This window comes from Misgurnus anguillicaudatus, chromosome 2 (assembly GCF_027580225.2).
Source record: "Misgurnus anguillicaudatus chromosome 2, ASM2758022v2, whole genome shotgun sequence".
NCBI lineage: Eukaryota > Metazoa > Chordata > Actinopteri > Cypriniformes > Cobitidae > Misgurnus > Misgurnus anguillicaudatus.
In genome coordinates, this window is record NC_073338.2 from 10750147 (window position 1) to 10771830 (window position 21684).

General features: G+C 38.7%; 2 protein-coding genes and 2 long non-coding RNA genes across 4 annotated transcripts; 1 reads left to right on the forward strand and 3 right to left on the reverse strand.

Moving 5' to 3' along the window:
- Positions 1-2542: 2542 nt before the first annotated feature.
- Positions 2543-13567, reverse strand: LOC141367361 (uncharacterized). The gene is made up of 4 exons (XR_012371725.1): positions 13402-13567; positions 13019-13079; positions 9344-9501; positions 2543-2808 (listed from the first exon to the last, which is right to left on the reverse strand). It is a non-coding gene; the product is annotated as an uncharacterized lncRNA (long non-coding RNA).
- Positions 7167-10016, forward strand: LOC129438392 (uncharacterized). The gene is made up of 2 exons (XM_073872698.1): positions 7167-9777; positions 9880-10016. Exon 1 carries the CDS (start codon positions 7167-7169, stop codon positions 9432-9434), a length of 2268 nt encoding a protein of 755 aa, XP_073728799.1. The 3' UTR covers positions 9435-9777; positions 9880-10016.
- Positions 13568-17047: 3480 nt separating the features above from the next.
- On the reverse strand, positions 17048-19642 carry LOC141366065 (uncharacterized). Its single transcript, XR_012371026.1, has 4 exons — positions 19570-19642; positions 19269-19371; positions 17898-18712; positions 17048-17310 (listed from the first exon to the last, which is right to left on the reverse strand). It is a non-coding gene; the product is annotated as an uncharacterized lncRNA (long non-coding RNA).
- A 557-nt stretch (positions 19643-20199) lies between these two features.
- On the reverse strand, positions 20200-21057 carry LOC129418987 (HMG domain-containing protein 3-like). Its single transcript, XM_073858011.1, has 3 exons — positions 20796-21057; positions 20545-20686; positions 20200-20420 (listed from the first exon to the last, which is right to left on the reverse strand). The coding sequence occupies exons 1-3, from the start codon at positions 20880-20882 to the stop codon at positions 20200-20202; spliced, it is 450 nt and encodes a 149-aa protein (XP_073714112.1). The 5' UTR covers positions 20883-21057.
- Between the last annotated feature and the right edge of the window lie 627 nt (positions 21058-21684).

Here is a 21684-nt window from a genome sequence, read left to right on the forward strand (position 1 = left end):
TTCATTCAATTTAATCAATTTTTTAAGGTAAGTGGTTCCAATCAATTTATTTAAGCTACATTTAAACAAAAAAATTTGAAAAGCAAAGAAAAACAAAAAACTTTTGTTTAACTGTAGCTTAAATAAATTGATTGCAACCACTTACCTTAAAAAATGAGTAAATTGAAAGAATATTTTTTTCAATGTGTATTGGGTGGCAATTTACAAGTTTGGTTTGTGCTTCTCTTAGATTGAAGTGTAACTCGATATTTAGTTGATATAAGTTCACTGTAAATACTGTAAAATTTACAAGGGTGCTGTAATCATCACATAACAAAAATACAGCATGTAAAAATCTGTTGTTTTGTCTGTAAAACCTGGCAGCTTCACTGTAAACAAGTGCTTAAAATTTTCCTGAAACTATTTGCAATAAACTGTTTTTTATAATTTAAAGTGTTACAGTTTTTTTTTACAGCAGTACACTCAATAAGAGTAAGATATTGGCAACATGGATCCTAACCCCAACTCTACAGCCAGTGTCTCACAGTTTCAACCACTTCACAAACAATAAGTGCTGGAATCTTCATCCTCCAATATAACACAAAACAAGAAGGACAAGACTCAAAGTTATGACTGAATCAGAATCCAGCCTTCATGCTCTATCACAAGACACTCAACCATCAGATCCTCTTTAGGACTTGGTGTGTCATGAATGCATTATTTTTGTAGTTTTATTATCATGTGATGGTGTGGTGTCGAGTCTAAAAGTGCATTGCACATTATGCAGGCAGTGTATCTGTGAGGTGGGTCAGTTTCTCGCAACAAGAGCCACTTTTGTCCGGTCACTTGTTTGACTTTGATAACTTGGATGTAACCCAGGTTACTATTGCCCACATATCCCTGAAGTGTAAAAGTGAGAACAGAAAATTTAAAATATCCATATGAGCATTTTATTTAGTTATTTGAGTGCCTGAGCAACGCATTTCTGTAAAAAAGCAGTAATAAATATAAAAAATTGAAAACATAATTGTAATGAGAAATTGAGAATAACTCCGCCCTTAGACGATTACGTCATCGGTGCGCTGATCAGAAACGAGCAGACTCTCATCACGGAGAGAAGTGAGATGGCCTTTTGATCAGATATGTGCATAATCAGAGTTTAAAGATCGATAAAAGTGAGTAAAACACTGGATTAATTGTTAAAATGCATGGATTGAAACACTGATAACCCGATTGTGTTGTTAATCAAATCTAAAATGCGTTTGTATTGACCTTAGAGATATATTGAGACGTTGGGCTGATCCATCCAACGAAAATACAGCTTAAAGCAGTATTTCTAGATACATCGGGACTTTTTCTGATCATGATTGATTTGTTCTTGGTAAGTGAGCTCATAAATCACTATATTGAGTATGGTTTACGTGTTATTTAGTCTTTTATTGAGTCACGTGTTTAACTGGCTCTGTAATGTATGTTTTCAACCAAATTTCATTAAAAATAAGTTAATGTGTTAATATATTACTTATATTATGTGTTGATATGCTGTTTAAAAGAGTTTATGTACATTTTGTTAACTTTATGAAAGTGATGACCATGCGGTCTCATGTGCTATGAGCTAAAGCTAACTATGTGTGTGTGTGTCGCTCTAAGATGCTATTTTTCATTAATATATGATGATGATGATAAGAAATGTTTGAAGGGAAAGGATAAATGTTATCTGTAAATGTGTATTGATGCATTTTAAGCATTTATTGCAGTGAAACTGACCATTTAAAGTGTAAATGCTGTTAAGTGGAAACTAATTGTGATTTTTCTGCCTTGTCTTTGCAAGGTTGGGGTTTTTTTCTCTCCTTTTGTTTGTTTTTCTTCTATTTTATTGTTCCCTGATCTGCTACATATCTCAATGAGATTTGACGAGGATTTCCTTGGATTCTGGTGTTTCAACTGTTTCTGCCAGTAATGAGAAGTGTTTGATATTGGTAGAAACTGGCGAGCCAACCGGTTTATTCGAACTATGCACATTTCGTGTTCATCAAAGTGGTAGGATTACACACATTATTTCTCCTGGACATTGCCATACCGTGAACAGAAAACGGTCTTCCATTTTTTTGTCGTGGAGTTGCATATTTGCATTAAGTTGACTGAACATTGAACAAATAGCACAAGGGACACTGAATTGAGTCAATCCTTTTATTGGTTGAACATTTCTACAATTTATTGAAAAGATACTTTGATTGCATTGTTATTGGATATATAACTTACCTGAAGGTTAATGTTCTAGTGTTTTATTTTATTTTTTTTCTATATTGAGTTTTCTCTTTTCCTGAAAAGGAAATAGAAGGTGGTTAAAAGAAACTGTGAACTTAAAACTGGTTGTATTTCTGTCTGTGAAAGCAACAAGAGTGTTAAAGGGACACTACTACTTTTTTTTGTGTTAAAGAAATTTGAAGCTGGTATTATATATAATATATATTTGAATAATTGAATAGCTTTAAATCATTTTGAGAAGTTTTTCCAAGACCAGAAGACTTTTTTGTACATTTTGAAGGTTTCATTTGAAGCTGCTATTTTGAGTTTATTTTGTTGTTATTGTTTAATTTATTTTCCTGCAAAGAAAAAAAATTTGAATACAAAAGAAATACTTACCTTTTACTACAAACGGTTTCAGTCATTATTTCCCTTGTCTCACTGCAACACTGGCTCTCGAGCGAATTTAAGTCTTCTGATCTGGTCCATAGAAATAGAAAGAACTGATACTATACTGTAGAGCGTATGTGCTACAGAAAAGTTGGCGAGCCAGCCAGGAGTCAGTTCTTGCAGCGAGGGTAACTGTTAAAGTAACAGAAAAGGGAAATTTGTAAGACACAAGAAACAAATTATTGAACTTGCAACCGTCGCAATGGAAATTGTGAAACGAGAGGACGTTAACGTGTCAAATGCGCTCATAGTCGAGGGCCTTACGTTAACTGAAACAGACAATGAACTAGAAATGTACTTGCAAAGATATGGTTCAATCAACCGAACCATAATAATTGATAGCCCAGCCTCAGAGTTCCATAGAAATGCCATCATTGAGTATAACCATAACTCAGCAATCCAAAGTTTGTCCCCTTCCCTACCCTTAACATTGGGGAGCCTTTCTGACCCAGATGTTACCTTCAGAGTGCGCGCCTTAGCTAATGTCTACACTGAACCTGCTAACGACACTGCCACTAAAAGATATTTGGAAAAACTGAAAACTGTTGCCAAAGAGAGTAGAAGGCCTTTGCAAACTGTACTTCAAGAGGAGTTGTTGAAGCTCAGAGAAACCCACTCTGTTAACCAAGATCCAGCAGAACCTCAGAGTGTAGGAGCTATCGCTCCACCGCCGATAAGTAGCTTCCAGACCCTCAGTCTGGCTCACCCGAAAGTGACAGAGACTCAAACCTCAGAACTTAAAAACCCAACCAAGAATAACGCTACATATGTGTCTCCCCCCTCTCCAGAAACCACCACAGATGGTGTTACTGTGACAACAAGTTCTGCTTTCCTTACAAACGTAGTGGACCCACCCAGTGTCCAGAGAATGGTGGTTGAACACATAGTGAAAACAGGCGACGCTACCCTGTCACAGCAAACCTCGGTCCGTCTGAGGGTTTTCTCAGGGAGATCTCCTCGCCCTCCCAATGAACCAGACTTTGACACTTGGCGTGCCAGTGTCGACTTCTTGCTAACCGATCCTTCTATCTCTGACTTGCACAGAACACGAAAAATCCTTGACAGTCTCTTACCTCCAGCAGCCGACATTGTAAAGCATGTGCGCCCTCCAGCCCTACCTGCTGTGTATCTTGAGCTGTTAGAGTCCGTATATGGTTCCGTTGAGGATGGAAATGAGCTGCTGGCCAGACTAATGAACACCCTACAAAATCAGAGTGAGAAACCATCAGACTATCTGCACCGTTTACAAGTCCTTCTGAGTGCAGTGATCAGACGAGGTGGCATAGCAGAAAGTGAACGTGAACGTTACCTTCTGAAGCAGTTTTGCAGAGGGTGTTGGAATGATCGTCTCATTGCTGATCTTCAACTTGAAAGAAGAGAAACTCAACCACCCACCTTTGCCGAATTAGCAGTACTCATTCGAACCCAAGAAGACAAACATGCCTCTAAGGAGGAACGGATGAGGAAACATCTTGCGATGACAAAACCACAAAATGCCTATCCTAAGTCACGGGCGATCTCTAACAATGTGTCTGCCTGTCCATGTGATGTGCCCAATTCTGATAGCTCTGAAACCAGTGTTCTGAAGAAACAAATTGCTGAAATTCAAGCACAAGTTACCGCTTTGAAGCAGTCTCCTGATCAAAAGAGAACAAAGAGTCATTCTGAGAATGCCGAGTTGACCGCTTTAAAGAAAACGGTGGAAGAGTTATGCACACAAGTAGCCTTAATGAAAGCATCGGTTACACAGGGATTAAGACAAAACAATGATGAGTCAGAAATAGCTAGGCTACAACGTCAAGTAGCGGAGCTGCAAATTCAAAGTACTGCTTACAAAGTACCTCGAACTTCAAACACGCAGAGACCCTTTGAAACAGATATGAACAAAAGTCCAAGGATGGGACCACTGAAAGTTAATAGACCACGACCCTGGTATTGTTTCCGATGCGGAGAAGATGGACACTTGGCCATTAATTGCGAGAATGCTGCAAATCCTTCCAAAGTTGAGGAGAAGCAACTCAAGTTAAGAGAACAACAAAGACAATGGGACTCTCTACATGGAAGGCCTGCCCAGCCTTTAAACTGAAAGGGGTCTCTGTAGAGGGGCATATGGAGACCAGACGTTCAGACTGTCGCCCTGAATGTTACAAACATGATGTGAATAACCATGATATACCACCGTTGAAACACTTGCCCAAGGGGTTAGTGGGAATTAAATGCACAGCAAAGGTCACCATCGAAGAGAGAGAGGTAGATTGTCTGTTGGATACAGGATCACAGGTGACTACGATCCCCCAGTCATTTTATGAAACAAATCTCCCAGACATCCCTTTGAAACCATTGGAAAACTTGCTGGAAGTAGAAGGAGCCAACGGACAGGCTGTGCCTTATTTAGGTTACATTGAGTTGACTCTAAAATTTCCAAGGGCATTTGTAGGAACTGAAGTTAAAGTCCCCACCCTGGCCTTAGTGGTGCCAGATCTAACAAGCTTTTCCCAAGTTCTTGTAGGGACCAACTCCTTAGATGTGCTTTATAGCAAAGTTGCTAAAGAAAGCAGGCATAACCCCCAGTCAAGCTTTCATGGCTACCAAGCAGTACTTAAAGTTCTGGAAGCCAGATGGAAACAAGCTAGTAGTGAAACCCTAGGTTACCTGAAGTCAAGTAGAAACTCTCCTGAAGTCGTGCCTGCAGGAAGCACAGTAGTCTTGGACGGTTTCGTCCACTTAAACGGCCCCCACACAGAGAAGTGGGTAACCCTTGAGCCTCCGTCTGTCCCGTTACCAAGCGGCCTGCTAGTCGCAAACTGTTTGCACACCTTACCCTGCAAACGTCTGTCCAAATTGTCAGTTCTACTGAAAAACGGAACACAAACTGATATAATGATCCCTCCCAAAGTCGTACTGGCAGAGATTCATGCAGTCCAGGAGATTATAGACCAGCAGCATCAGAATTCAGATGTCAAAGCTGAAGAAGAAACACCTACCTGTGCCAATCTTACCTTCGAGTTTGGTGATTCCCCTCTGCCCACAAGCTGGAAAGAGAGAATATCAAAATTGTTGAACTCCATGCCTGAAGTCTTCTCTTTGCATGACCTTGATTTCGGCCACACTGAAAAAGTCAAACATCAGATTAAGTTGAGTGATGAGACGCCGTTCAAACACAGAGCTCGACCCATCCATCCACAAGACATCGATGCTGTGAGAAAACACCTTCAGGAATTATTAGAAGCTGGTGTCATTCGTGAGTCTGAGTCTCCGTTTGCGTCACCCATAGTTGTGGTCCGTAAGAAGGATGGTTCAGTGCGGTTGTGCATTGACTTTCGAAAGCTCAACTCGCAGACAATCAAGGATGCTTATGCCTTACCAAACCTAGAAGAGGTCTTTTCGACACTGACCGGTTCCAAGTGGTTCACTGTGCTCGACTTGAAATCTGGTTTTTATCAGATCGGCATGGAAGAGGCTGATAAGTGTAAAACAGCATTTGTCTGCCCGCTTGGATTCTGGGAATTCAACAAAATGCCGCAGGGAATTACCAATGCACCAAGCACGTTCCAGAGACTAATGGAACGGTGCATGGGAGACTTAAACAGGAAGCAGGTACTGGTCTTCATCGACGACCTCATAGTGTTCTCAAAGACTCTAGAAGAGCATGAATCCCAATTACTGCAAGTTCTCAACCGACTAAAGGAGTATGGGCTGAAACTGTCACCTGAGAAATGTCGATTCTTTCAAACATCAGTCAGATACCTGGGACATATAGTCTCTCAAGATGGAGTAGAAACTGATCCCACAAAAGTAGAAGCCTTACAAACTTGGCCAAAGCCCAAAAACCTAAAAGAGTTGAGGTCCTTTCTAGGTTTTGCCGGATACTACCGGAGGTTTGTACGTGACTACTCCAAGATTGTTAAACCTCTCACAGACCTTACAGCTGGATATCCCCCTCTCCGGAAGAGCAGTGACAAAAAAACAAAAGACAGAGTGTACTTCAACCCCAAAGAAGAGTTTGGTAATCGGTGGACTCCAGATTGTCAAAGTGCTTTTGATACCATAATTGGCAAGCTCACGTCCGCACCTGTCTTGGGTTTTGCTAACCCCAAGCTTCCCTATGTGCTTCACACCGATGCCAGTACTACCGGGCTCGGTGCAGCTTTATACCAGGAGCAGGAGGGGCAGATGCGCGTTATAGCCTTTGCCAGTAGAGGGTTGACTAAGGGTGAGAGTAGATACCCTGCACACAAATTAGAGTTTTTGGCGCTAAAATGGGCAGTCACCTCCAAATTTAGCGACTACCTGTATGGTGCAGAATTTACAGTCATAACAGATAGCAATCCCTTGACGTATATACTAACTTCAGCAAAGCTTGATGCCACTAGTTACCGTTGGCTGTCCAGCTTGTCAACCTACAACTTAAGTTGCAGTACAGAGCAGGTAGCCAAAATCAAGATGCTGACGGGCTTTCCCGACGACCACATGGTGAGCTCCTAGATGACATGGTCTCACAGAAGGAGAGAGAAAGGATTAAGCAATTCACGCTCCACCATCTTGCAGGACCAGGACCCGAGTCATCGGTTCTCATGGCAGATACTATAAAAGCAATCTGTGAAAGACATCAGGTGTTGGGATTATCTCAGAATTCTAGTCCTTCTCACTCTTCACTTACCTTGATTGAATCTCTTACTAATGATGAGGATGCTCTGCCGAACGAGTTCCAACATGAAGATAGACATGGTCTTCCAGATCTTCCTCACCTTTCAGAAGCTTCCTTAGTAGACCTACAGAGGAAGGATCCAGAAATAAGAACCGTTATTAAAGAGTTGGAGAAAGGCAAGAAACCTTGTAACCTGAGGAATCAACCACCTACCATGAATTTGTGGTTTAAAGAGTGGAACAGACTTGAGCTGAGAAATGGAGTGCTCTATAGAAGGAAACAGGAGAGTGGAGCCTCTCAGTACCAGTTAGCACTGCCCACCGCATTGAGAGACATGGTGTTGAAAAGCCTTCATGATGACATGGGTCACCTAGGTATTGACAGGACCATGGATCTCGTCAGGTCAAGATTCTATTGGCCGAAAATGTCACAGGCAGTGGAAGGAAAAATTAAAACTTGTGAACGCTGTGTCCGTAGAAAAACACCCCCAGAAAGAGCAGCTCCTTTGGTAAACATCCAAACTAGCAGACCCTTAGAGCTGGTATGCATAGACTTTCTGTCGCTGGAGCCAGACCAAAGCAACACCAAAAACATACTGGTTATCACGGACCACTTCACAAAATACGCTGTTGCGATACCAACTCGGAACCAAACTGCTCAAACTGTTGCTAAGAGTCTATGGGACCATTTCTTGGTGCACTATGGGTTTCCGGAGAAACTACATAGTGATCAAGGGGCTGACTTCGAGTCACATACCATAAAGGAGTTGTGTAAGGTCGCAGGAATTCACAAGATAAGGACTACCCCATACCACCCACGGGGCAATCCAGTGGAACGATTTAATCGTACTCTTCTACAGATGCTGGGGACACTGGAAAATGAAAAGAAATCTAGGTGGAAAGAGTTCGTAAAGCCTCTAGTGCATGCATACAACTGTACCCGAAACGACACCACTGGGTACACTCCTTACGAGCTCATGTTCGGACGACAGCCCCGCCTGCCTGTTGATCTGGCTTTTGGATTGCCAACGGACACCCCCACCAAGTCGCACTCTCAATACGTGCAGGACCTAAAGAACCGGTTGCGTGAAAGCTACGAGGTAGCTGTTAAAAATGCTGGAAAGGTAGCTGAGCGTAATAAAAGAAGATTTGACAATCGTGTGGTTGCTTCCACATTGGAGGAAGGAGACCGAGTTCTTGTAAGGAATGTGCGGTTGAGAGGAAAGCACAAACTGGCTGATAAGTGGGAACAGGATGTCCATGTTGTTGTCAGACAAGTCAAAGATCTGCCAGTATACACAGTCCAATCAGAGAGAGGGAATGGTCCTCTTCGGACCTTGCATCAAGATCTATTGCTGCCATGCGGGTTTTTGCGACCAAGCAATCCCGAAGAACAACCAAAGCAGAAAGTTCGAAAGCCAAGAACCAGAGCTTCTCATGATAATGAAGGGAAACATGAGTCAGAGTTTGCTTCTGAATATTCACAATCTGAGGATGAACAAACTCCATTTTATGTACCTGGGAGAATATTGGGCTCTGAAACACAAATCATTACAGGCCTTGAGCACTTACCTTATATCCAACCCCCCTTATCTGCTTTACCCAACTTACCTGTCCAGAAACCTGTGGAAAGAAATCCTGAAGAACCTTTATTGACGTACTTACCTGTCCGGGAACCTGTGGAGAAAAATGTTAATGAACCTATAGGAGTGGAAACATGTGTGGATGAGGTTGAATCAAATTGCACCAACCCAGAAATTACTGTGGAGCAAATATCAGAACCAGAACAATCATCTATGTCCCTGAATGAATACCCTACTCAAATTCAAACAGCACCTATTAATTCTGAATCAGAAAGTGAAGAGAGAAATCTGACTTCAAATGAAACAAGCCACACTCGAGACACTGAAAACAAAGAAAGGAGAACTGAACCTGAAAACAATGTTGGCCCCAGACGCTCAGAGAGAGAGCGACGCCCCCCTAAGAAATTTGAATACCCCCAGTTAGGGAATCCACTTACCTTAGTGATTCAGTCCTTGTTACAGGGTCTAAATGAAGCTTTTAGTTCTTCTTTAGAAGAGTCAGCCGTAGCCCCCATAGTCCACTTATAAATGCAACGGGACGTGCATATGTTTCAGAGGGGAGAGTGTAACCCAGGTTACTATTGCCCACATATCCCTGAAGTGTAAAAGTGAGAACAGAAAATTTAAAATATCCATATGAGCATTTTATTTAGGTATTTGAGTGCCTGAGCAACGCATTTCTGTAAAAAAGCAGTAATAAATATAAAAAAATTGAAAACATAATTGTAATGAGAAATTGAGAATAACTCCGCCCTTAGACGATTACGTCATCGGTGCGCTGATCAGAAACGAGCAGACTCTCATCACGGAGAGAAGTGAGATGGCCTTTTGATCAGATATGTGCATAATCAGAGTTTAAAGATCGATAAAAGTGAGTAAAACACTGGATTAATTGTTAAAATGCATGGATTGAAAAACTGATAACCCGATTGTGTTGTTAATCAAATCTAAAATGCGTTTGTATTGACCTTAGAGATATATTGAGACGTTGGGCTGATCTATCCAACGAAAATACAGCTTAAAGCAGTATTTCTAGATACATCGGGACTTTTTCTGATCGTTATTGATTTGTTCTTGGTAAGTGAGCTCATAAATCACTATATTGAGTATGGTTTACGTGTTATTTAGTCTTTTATTGAGTCACGTGTTTAACTGGCTCTGTAATGTATGTTTTCAACCAAATTTCATTAAAAATAAGTTAATGTGTTAATATATGCTGTTTAAAAGAGTTTATGTACATTTTGTTAACTTTATGAAAGTGATGACCATGCGGTCTCATGTGCTATGAGCTAAAGCTAACTATGTGTGTGTGTGTCGCTCTAAGATGCTATTTTTCATTAATATATGATGATGATGATAAGAAATGTTTGAAGGGAAAGGATAAATGTTATCTGTAAATGTGTATTGATGCATTTTAAGCATTTATTGCAGTGAAACTGACCATTTAAAGTGTAAATGCTGTTAAGTGGAAACTAATTGTGATTTTTCTGCCTTGTCTTTGCAAGGTTGGGGTTTTTTTTCTCTCCTTTTGTTTGTTTTTCTTCTATTTTATTGTTCCCTGATATGCTACATATCTCAATGAGATTTGACGAGGATTTCCTTTAGGGCATTGTTTACGTTTTCAAATGAAGGCGGCTTCAGCTCCGACCGGATAATACAAGTGTCATACCAAACAGCCAGAACGTGATCAAAAGTGTGGGAATACTTTAAGCAGAGACCAAATAAAACACATACTGTGTAAAACTGAAATGGCATACCACTGCAGCGCAACATCTGTGCATGATCATCTTAAAAGAAAACAACCTGGAGCTCTCCGACCTCAGAATGACGCGACGGCAGCGTAAGTATTTCAATTTTTACAGTAAGTTTTTATACAACAATAGAATCAATGCAGGCATATATTGTGCTTAATACAGCTGTGTTTACATCTTAGTTTAATACGAGCTGCGAGACGCCTGACAGACACTAGGGCTGTGTATCGCCAACAATTCCCCGATACGATACGTATCCCGATACAAGGGCCCCGATACGATGCGCATCACGATACAAGACTATTTTTAATTACATTTTTGTTCAGAATTTAGTAACATTATTATTATTATTATTATTATTATTTTTGTTTATTGTACATTGAATAAGCAGTGTTGTAACAGTTGTGTTTTTGCCATTCATTTATTAGCTATTAGAAATACTTAAAATCCCAGAGTTAGTACTTATGTTTTTTTAAAAGCAGTTTTACAAAGATGGTGCCTTACTCTTGTCTCTCATTATTCTCCATCTATGAATATATCTATAAACATGCAGTCAGACTTAATACTATTTAAAAGTCAGATTATTAATGTGACACCTATAGTTTGAAGTAGCTCTGTATCTCTTCTCTAGACGTACACTTTTCACATGCAAATCTTTGTCGTGCTTTTTCTCAAATGCATTACTACTGTTTTATAAGAGCGTGGCTAATAAAGCCCTTGCAGTAGCTAAGATATCTGCGCTTTCATACTGAACTCATTGACTTTAATCCGCACGCGAGAGAGAGAGCGCGAGTACGCGGCTCACTATGCAGACATGTGCACCAGCGAGACAGACACGCAAAGTGAAAGTATACCCCGCTACCTTTAACTCTACGTACTCCACGGGACACATGCGTCCTTTCCAGATGGATTACAGATCAACAGCAATTCGTCACGTTACTTTCAAAAGTGCATCCGAATCGTCAGGCGTCCATGACGATGTATCGTCGTATCGATATTTTGAACACAGCACTAACAGACACCACATTGCATCGCGTCTGGGCAGTATGTTGAAACAGTAAATAAAGAGCGGGACATGTTTAACTTTTTATATTAAGAAGTTATGAAATAATAAGTTACTGTTACAGTGAGATAGGCTTGTGCCCGCGTGCACTGAAAGCAAGCTGGCAGCGCAGAGTTCCCATAGCTTATTTTTTTTGCTATGTGCGCAGATATTATAAAAGCTCGTCTCGTTAGGTATTCCTGACATGCGTTTATTTAAAGTAACAGCAGCGTAAACGCCGTTTATAAAATATTAGAAGATCATACTAACTAAATTTGTATTTACCCGAGACTTAAGAAAAGTTAAATGTTAAAGTTGATGCTAAATGAGAATGCAGTAACGTTACTACTGATAGTAATAATATTAACAGTAATAATATAATGGTTACATTTTATAATAAGGGTTCATGAATCACAATTAACTTATTTTTACTTCATTCTGAACTAATGCTGAGTAAATGCATGTACTAATCATAAACTAATGAAGAGTCATCATTAAGTACAACATGACATGTTTTTTAGTTAATGTATTAATAAACAATGATTTCATGTGAGTCATTTTGTAGTTAATGATGACTCTTCATTAGTTTATGATTAGCACTAGGGCTGGAACAATAAAGAGCGGGACATGTTTTTATATTAATAAGGAGTTATTATTCAGTTTGATTTATTTTTATTTTACTTCTTTAATATTAATATATTTTATTTGTTTAAGGTGAATAATGCCCCTTTTGCACTGTTTATGTTAGGCTGAATTAATGTTGGACTTGTTTTTATGTGATTTGTTATATTTTCCTTGGCACTGGCACTGTTTGTGTATTTGTTTAATTGAGAAAATGCTTCAATAAAATGTTGGGATTAATAGCAGATGTTACATTTATTATTTGTAAAAAAATCTTTAGACTATTCGATTAATCGAAAAAATAATCGATAGATTAATCGGTTGAAAAAATAGTCGAAATTTGCAGCTCTAATTTCCTTGGATTCTGGTGTTTCAACTGTTTCTGCCAGTAATGAGAAGTGTTTGATATTGGTAGAAACTGGCGAGCCAACCGGTTTATTCGAACTATGCACATTTCGTGTTCATCAAAGTGGTAGGATTACACACATTATTTCTCCTGGACATTGCCATACCGTGAACAGAAAACGGTCTTCCATTTTTTTTTTTGTCGTGGAGTTGCATATTTGCATTAAGTTGACTGAACATTGAACAAATAGCACAAGGGACACTGAATTGAGTCAATCCTTTTATTGGTTGAACATTTCTACAATTTATTGAAAAGATACTTTGATTGCATTGTTATTGGATTTATAACTTACCTGAAGGTTAATGTTCTAGTGTTTTATTTTATTTTTTTTCTATATTGAGTTTTCTCTTTTCCTGAAAAGGAAATAGAAGGTGGTTAAAAGAAACTGTGAACTTAAAACTGGTTGTATTTCTGTCTGTGAAAGCAACAAGAGTGTTAAAGGGACACTACTACTTTTTTTTGTGTTAAAGAAATTTGAAGCTGGTATTATATATAATATATATTTGAATAATTGAATAGCTTTAAATCATTTTGAGAAGTTTTTCCAAGACCAGAAGACTTTTTTGTACATTTTGAAGGTTTCATTTGAAGCTGCTATTTTGAGTTTATTTTGTTGTTATTGTTTAATTTATTTTCCTGCAAAGAAAAAAATTTGAATACAAAAGAAATACTTACCTTTTACTACAAACGGTTTCAGTCATTATTTCCCTTGTCTCACTGCAACACTGGCTCTCGAGCGAATTTAAGTCTTCTGATCTGGTCCATAGAAATAGAAAGAACTGATACTATACTGTAGAGCGTATGTGCTACATGGACATCTATCATTGGCTGTGATCTTCTCCTGCAGTAAAATGGTATGTAATGAATGCTATTCAAAATGAATGAAAACCAATGCAATCTTCTATATAGTAAAAAGAGGAATGGTAATATGAGCTTATTTATTAAAGTGAACTATCAAAATGTTACAACACATGTTTTTGTTATTAGCAATACTAACATCTACTAATAATGACTAAAGTCGAAATACTGTATGCTGTTAAACTTATTTACTGTAATGTTAAAATACAGAAGAAAAGCTCATCTGAGCTACATTAAAATGACTGTGCATTGAATAATATACTGTAGTGAATTACATTTTTACAATCTGAATCAAATGGGTTGTATTTGCTTAAGGGTGCACATACACACACAAACAATACATACATTACATACATATTTACATAAAACAATAGAAGAAAAAGTTTAATATGTATAAATAGTAACAAAGTATTTAAATGATGTAAAATGAACTAAATTAATGTATACAAGCTGTTTCTGAACTGAACAAACTTTAAAATGTTGTCTGTTTCTCAATTCTAAGAACGCAAAGAACAGAATTGCGTTCTCGTGGAGACTGGTCTTGCCAGGCGACCTTGGAAGAACGAACTCTGAAGGTCGCGAGAACAGAGAACGCACCTGTGAGAATTGAGATGTGTGCGATCTTCCTGCTGGTCACGTGACCTCCCCAGATTTCAACGCGCAAGTCTGCACCCGATGCATCCTCGATATCAAGAACTCATCCAGGTATTTTCACGCGTCTTCTGTACTTGCGTTCTTGAGAATTGGAATTGAACTTTGACTCTTAATGATGACGTAGAGCGAGGACACAAGGACACGGAAGAACGTATATTGAGAAACAGCCGTAGTCTTGTGCCATGAGACAGACGTTTCCTGTTTACAAGTCACATATATCTGGAGTTAATTTCCTCAATATTATCATGAGACATTAAGTGTTTGCTTTTGTGAATATTTGCTCTAAAAACACAAAATAAAATGCTATTTATTTAAAAGTAATGGTGTCTAAGGCAGGGGCGGAGCCAGACATTGTAGCCATTGGGGGCTTAGGCCAAATCTAGGGGTTTCAAAGCTTGGTCCCCTGTTGATATTTTTTCTCCATTTACGGCAGCTTTATAAACTATTTTTTAATCTAAGTGTTCTCTGTCTTGTCCAGTGTTGGGTGTAACTAGTTACTAAGTAATTAGTTACTGTAATTGAATTACTTGAAAAAGTAATGTAAGGGATTACTCTTATTTTTCTTGTAATCGAGTTACTTCTGATGTAACTAAATATTGTGTATGAACTGTAGAACAATTATGTATACTATAATAAATAGTGGATTTAACATGGTTTTAGTTTACAATTCTCACTATTAACTGGTTGATTATTAGCATTAATATCACTGAGATGTTGACTGTTTTTTAGTAGGCCTACTTAAATAGCACATATTAATGCCTGATTCTGCAAAACCTTATTCTACACCCTTAACCCTCCCCATTTCTACAAATACTTAAAATAAACAACTACTTTAGTATTAATAAGCAGTAGTTGGAGTATATTGAGGCAAAAGTAGTTAATAGTTAGTTAATAGAGAGAAATGAACCCTTAAGTGGGACCAGAATAATTTATGTACTTTTATATATTGTTTCTTCGAGCCATTTCAAGCCTATCCTTGTGTCACGTACTAAATAATACTTTTTGGAGAGAGTAATTTGTAAAGTAATTTAATTACATGATTGAAGATGTAATTAGTAACTAGTAGGCTTGCCGCGATAGTCGGTGAAACGGTGATAACCGGTGCTTCAGCCTCTCACCGGTTAGATCACTTGCCCACCGCGACACCGTCTTTCACCATCGTTTTGATATTTTCGTGTAATTTAATCATTTAGTTTCGTTAGAGAGAGCAAACTGAATGTGTCTGGTGCCTGAATTAAGCGGAGCTGAACGCGCCTTACGTCACAAAGCAGCAGGTGTCAGATTTCATTTATTCCTGTCAGAGTTTGCGAGGCAAGCTGACTGACCAGACGAAGGCAGAAGCCGCGTGCTTACTCGTTTTTTTTATAATATACATATATGATGTTTAATATAAGCGAGATCGTTTTGTTGTTGTGTTTATCATCAAGAAAAATAAAAACCCATCATTCAAGCAGCGCTTTATGGAGAAGTAGCCGGTTGCTCTGCTTGGGACTGGCTGGTTCTTTAAGAATTACCTGCGCACATTGACTCAAGCACTTAATTAAATCAGCTGTTGGACTCGCATTGCACGCAAATTCATACGCAATTTAACGTAGCGTACGCAAGCACTGCATTTAAACAGTTGCGTAATTCAAAAGTGAAAGTAAAATGTGCACGTCTGCATGCGCATTTATAAGCCCCTCCCACACGGTGACACCGGTATCACCGTGTTTGTGACGCGCTGATTAACCGGTGGGAAAATTACGTCACCGCGGCAACCCTAGTAACTAGTAATTAATCACTTTTTTGAGTAACTTACCCAACACTGGTATTGTCATTTTGAAACTGCAACATAACAAATTTTGACATTAGCTGCTTTTGCACTATCGGGCCTGTGCGAGTCAGGGCTTCAAACGGGCCTCACGGAGCCAATAGCCTCAGACCTCCAGCTGTGTAGCCAAAATCACGACGCGTTTGCATTGTCAAGCCAATAGCGCCGCAGCGCTTCAGAAAACCCCGCCCTTAATACGCCTACCTGGATGTAACGTCACACAACTCCGCCTGTTTTACCGCGAGGAAGTCACTTCAATCTGACAGGAGACGGGAGTGAGATCGCATCATCATACAACAAATATAATGAAAATAACTGAGGCGGCTGTTTGCACGGTGAAAGCCAAGATGAGAAGATAGAGATGTTTGCTCCATCCGCGGTGTTACTCTTGAAGTTTATGTTGGCTGCACACGAGCGATCTCACAACGAGACAAAATCAGAAGCAATAGTAAACTTTATGAAGAAGGATAATTACAAATAAAGCGTTCATCTACCTAATGTGCCATTATACTATATACACCATATTTTAAAGAATATAACGAGTCCTTGTTTTACATTTATGAAAAATAATCTTATTTTATAATACAGGTATGCACGTGTGTTTAAAAATGTAACGTTAAGTTTGTAATTATAGTTCTATGGCGATGTAAACATACTTACACATTATAAGAGGTGTGATATCTTTAATCATGAAAACGTTAATAGTTGAGCATGAAACACAAGGTAACTGTCTAATAGCTATTTCAATAATGTGTCAGTCAATAAATACTTTTGTCTATCAAGAACTGCCTCGAATAGCTGAATAGGACTGAAAATCACTTTACTTGCATCTCAAAAATCAAAACGTTTGAGAAATCATTAGAAAATGTACTGGTTAAGAATCAACTCTGAATATACACAAGTATTTAAAAAGCTATGTTAAAGTGGTTAAGTTAATGATGGTTATATTTACCATTTTGTGGCATCTTACCATTTCTGTATTTCAGATGTGATTATTAAGCAATCATTTTCAATAAACTGACAAGCAGCCGTAGTAATAATAGCGCGGTACTTTATTTACATATGACGTTTATATCAGTGCACAAACAGTGTATTTAAAGACATCTCCTCCGGACGGATTTCAACATCCATGGCTCCTGTCGTCTCATCATCATCATCATCTTCGTTTCATCTCCTGCTCTTGCATTTGTTGCTGTGTCATCTCTCATATACAAAATAAAAACTCCTGGATGACAAACTGAAAGCTTTACGTTGGCATTTTTCTGTAAAACGGACACAAAAGAATAAAGCAGCACATGTGATGTTTTGTATAAAGGGTTTGTAAATACACATACAGTATACCCACATATAAAGTTTGCTGCATTCATATAAGAGATAAATTAATCTCCAAAATACCAGAAAGCATGGCTATGACTAATATAATAAAACCATGGTTACTTTTTCTAAGGGCTGACTAAAAAATTCAACAGAAATGACAATATAACACAAAAAAAACACAACAAACACCCATGTAAGACACTGTTGATTAATAATGACTCAGAAAAATAGTTCATGCAAAAACACACCGGCAAAAGTGTGTCACATTTACTTGGTTTTGAAAGACAAAGAAAACAACTTCTTCTACAGCTTTTATACACATACAGAAACATTGACAGAGCTCCACCTAGTGGATATCAGAAAAAGTGAATGAAAGTTTACAAAAGACAGTGTTTAACTTAATACACAAATTTAACATGATTATTTAGAAAGAGTGTAATAATAATATTTCTCAACAGACACTTATGCAATCGTTATTTGTATTGTATTTTAAGTGTTTTGTATGCAAACGTTATGTAGCATGTTAACTCACCGACTGTAGATACCATCGTGACTCGAGTGATCGCTTCTTTAATACATAGACGATGAAATGATGATCCAACACACATCTTTAATTTCTCAGCACTGTTGCACTTTAAACACTTTGTTCTGTGCCCGAAACTTTATAAACTTCTCCCGAACCGGCAGCGGTGTGCGCCGGATCCTTAGCGTGGCGAGTTCGGCATTGTAACGCGTATTTGTTTTTTACATATGCAGATCATTTTCTTCAGTCCGAAGTACGAACACAGCAGGGATCTTCCGTTAAACAGTAAATTACTGGTGATCCCGATTATTTTTAAAGTTTTAAATCTGCAGACAGATGGATGCGCATCTTGCCAGAGACTTAGATAAACTCCGCCTTTGACCTTTACCACTCCCCTAGCCCCAAGAAGCCCGCTCTGGCCCAAGGTATTCGGCGGGCCAGAAAAGCCGGGCCTTAAGCCCCAACGAAGCACCAGTGAAGCACGCTCATGCCCCGGAAGTGACAATGCAAACACGACAGGCCTCGGCAGGCACTGGCACGCCCGCTTGAAGCCTGATAGTGCAAACACGGCTAATGCTATACAATGCCCTTTTAGTACATAATAAAAGGTACCAAATTCTTATTTACTTAAAGATAGCAGAATATGAACAGAGCAAGCATGCCTTTTTTATTTTGGGGTCTCTACAGACACACTGATATTGAAAACATGAAAAAGCATGTTGCATAATATGTGACCTTTAGGATCACATTTCATTATTCCAAATAATTTTACAGACCTCCTCCATAGCGATTTCACAGATCATCTCCAAACAACAGTTGACAATCTATAACAGAGAAAGGGCTAGTTATAAACAACTGACATGAGACTAAAAAGCAATATAGAAACAAAAACAACTGCTTTATCCACTGACTCTTGCATCCAACTCTTCCTTTGAGCCCAAAGTTTGGAAGTCCCATCTTGTAATATGAACATGAGAGTTATGTGATTCCCATCCATAAATTCAAGCAATAACCAACTTACAATGTTGTTTGCTGGTGTTTGTTATAGTTCAGTTTGTTAGATCAGTATGAATCTTAATCTAATGCTTCCTCTTTTTCCTCATTTCGTTTTTTTAGTAAGATGTCAGACACTGAAGTTGCAGTATTAATTACATTGTTTTAAATACATCCTATAATATATTTGCAAGCAAAAGATATATCTGATAGGGGCGTAAAAAAATTTTTAAACCAAGAATTTTTGTCATACCAAACTAACAATTTAGTGTTATTTTAAGCAGTGTAAAACAAAATAAACCAGGTTTATATATATATATATATATATATATATCTCACTTAATTCTATATACTGAATATTATTGTTGTGCAATTCAAATGAAAAACCTTGGGCAATGCTGGGGCATGGGGGGCCCCGGTTCTTGGACTTTGCTAAGGGCCACCAAAATGGTAAACACGCCACTGACAAGACTGCACCCTAGAAGATCTCCTGTCACACATAACAAAACAATGTTTAAACCAACAACCACGGCAAACATTTAACTTTCTATTGGCGCCTGAAGGAAACGTTGAGCTCCAGATTATCCAGTAAAAAGAAACTTTACTGTTCAAATCCTAAACACAAATGTGTTGTAGGTTTCAATAGAGATGTTTAAAAAGGCTTACAAACAGCATACTACAGACATACCATGGACAAGTGCCTCAGCTACACCTGGACCATCAGCTTGCGGAGTCCTTATGGCTGCTGCTTTAGTTGATGCTGTCAAAAATAAAGTTCAATTGAATTTAGATACATAAATTGTAATGTATACATTCGTAATCTCCACAAAATATATTTCTATTTCTATTTCTAATATGCATTTATAATTGGTTATAATGTTTAAAATAGCAGAGAAAAAGTCATGAAGAATCATCTACTTACAATAGATGACACCATACTTCTAATTTACAAAAACATTTATTACCACAATGATTTTAAAATGAGGTTGTAATACACACCCAGCACTGTCTGACCATTGGAATTTAACGCTATGTCCACACCCATGCCCAGTCTAGTCTTCATGTTCTCTATGGTTATAGTGATGCAAGATATTCCGCATCAGAAAGATGTGTGAGGAGGGAGTCATCATATTAAGAAAATGGTTATTTTTTCTCATTCCAGAGAAGAGCTGTTCGGCACACTGGCTATTGAGCCAACCACACAACTCCGGGACCAGTTCCACCTTGCGCCAGGTATCCCTGGCGTCCTTTGAATTAGCCTCATGGAAACGATCATATAGGGCATAATGATCAGATGATCCTGTTATAGGGTGGCCATTTACATCTGGCACTGACTTTTTTGCCCATAAGGGTGGAAGGTTTCGGGTTTTCTAATGTTAGTGTGGGTTGCCAACCCTCTGGCAAAATCATACAATGAAATATTTGGAAAATGTTTCATTGAAAACAAAAGGTCTGTGAAGTCCCGTGGGCTCTCAGCTCTGATGTTAAATTTTACCCCATAGACCACAGCACAAGGACAGGTGACCACAGCCCATCCTCCTGTTAAAGGAAAACACAAATCATAGAACTTCAATACTATACTTCAGCCAAATGCACATTTAAAAGAACAGTAAACAAAGAACTGTTTGTACAAGTTCTCTCTCTGCAATACAACATAACATACCAGATGCTCCCCAGATCTGCGAAAACACTTTGTCGTACCTTGCTCTATTTTTCATTTCTTGCTGCAGTCTTCCAACCAAATCCATTCGTGAACCCTTGAGGTCAATGCCACACTGCCTACATAAGAACCGCACTGCCTCCATCTATAAATGATCATTAGAAAAGTTGGACTATTAAAATCCTAGTACGGTTCAGTAATACACTTATATAAACTGACATAGCTCACAGGTAGTGATTTAATGAGTAAAATACCTTGATCTTTAGAAGCTCATCTGTCAACCGGTCCTCTGTGATGATGAACTCTGATGCCTCCTTCCCACTATATGGAGAATGCACCATCTCATACTCTGTAAATTTTCAGCATTCACACATCCATCAAAATCCTCTGGCACTTCCTCAATTATGCCAACTAAAAAAATAGAATATATTACACATAAGTCTTACCCAAGGTGTGGATACAACATAAATACTAATACATGTGTGGACTTACCAGGCATACTAAAACACCCTTCTTATGAAGGTCCATTACTACGGATACTGGAAGAAAATGTGTAAGTATGGTCAGTCAGTGCCTCAAAGCTTAAGTAAGCTTGCAGGATCCTTTGTTTTGAAGGAAAGGCTTTCTCCGAGGTCCTCTCCAAGACCTCAATTGCACTTCCTACAGCCTGGTGAGTCTGCCAAAATAGAAGTTCACACTGAAGACTTTACAATACATATTTAGGACAAATGCTTTGTTGTTGTTTATAACTACAAATTCAATTCAGCAAGGTTCTTACCTGTAGCCTGGCTCTGCCCTCCTACGTGCTTCAACTTAATTTTCATTTCGCTTCAGCAGTACGTCTGAGACTGCTCTGTAGAGTTTCGTTTTCTCCTGCAAAAATCTGTAGGTTCAATCAGCGAACAGAGGGGGGTGGCTAAAAACGATGACGTTGAGGTCGTGCATCAGTGTGAGTTGTAGTTCAGTAATGGCAGCGGAGAAAGACGTGAGAAAAGCTATTCAGTCCGTTGTTGCAAAGCTGCTGAATATACAGAAGTTAAAGCCGGAGCAAGAACCAGGTTTGCTAAGTTTTGTTGGTCTGATTATTCATACTTGTTGTTTCCGGCTGGTTTCGGCGCATGATATACGTCACGACCACACGTT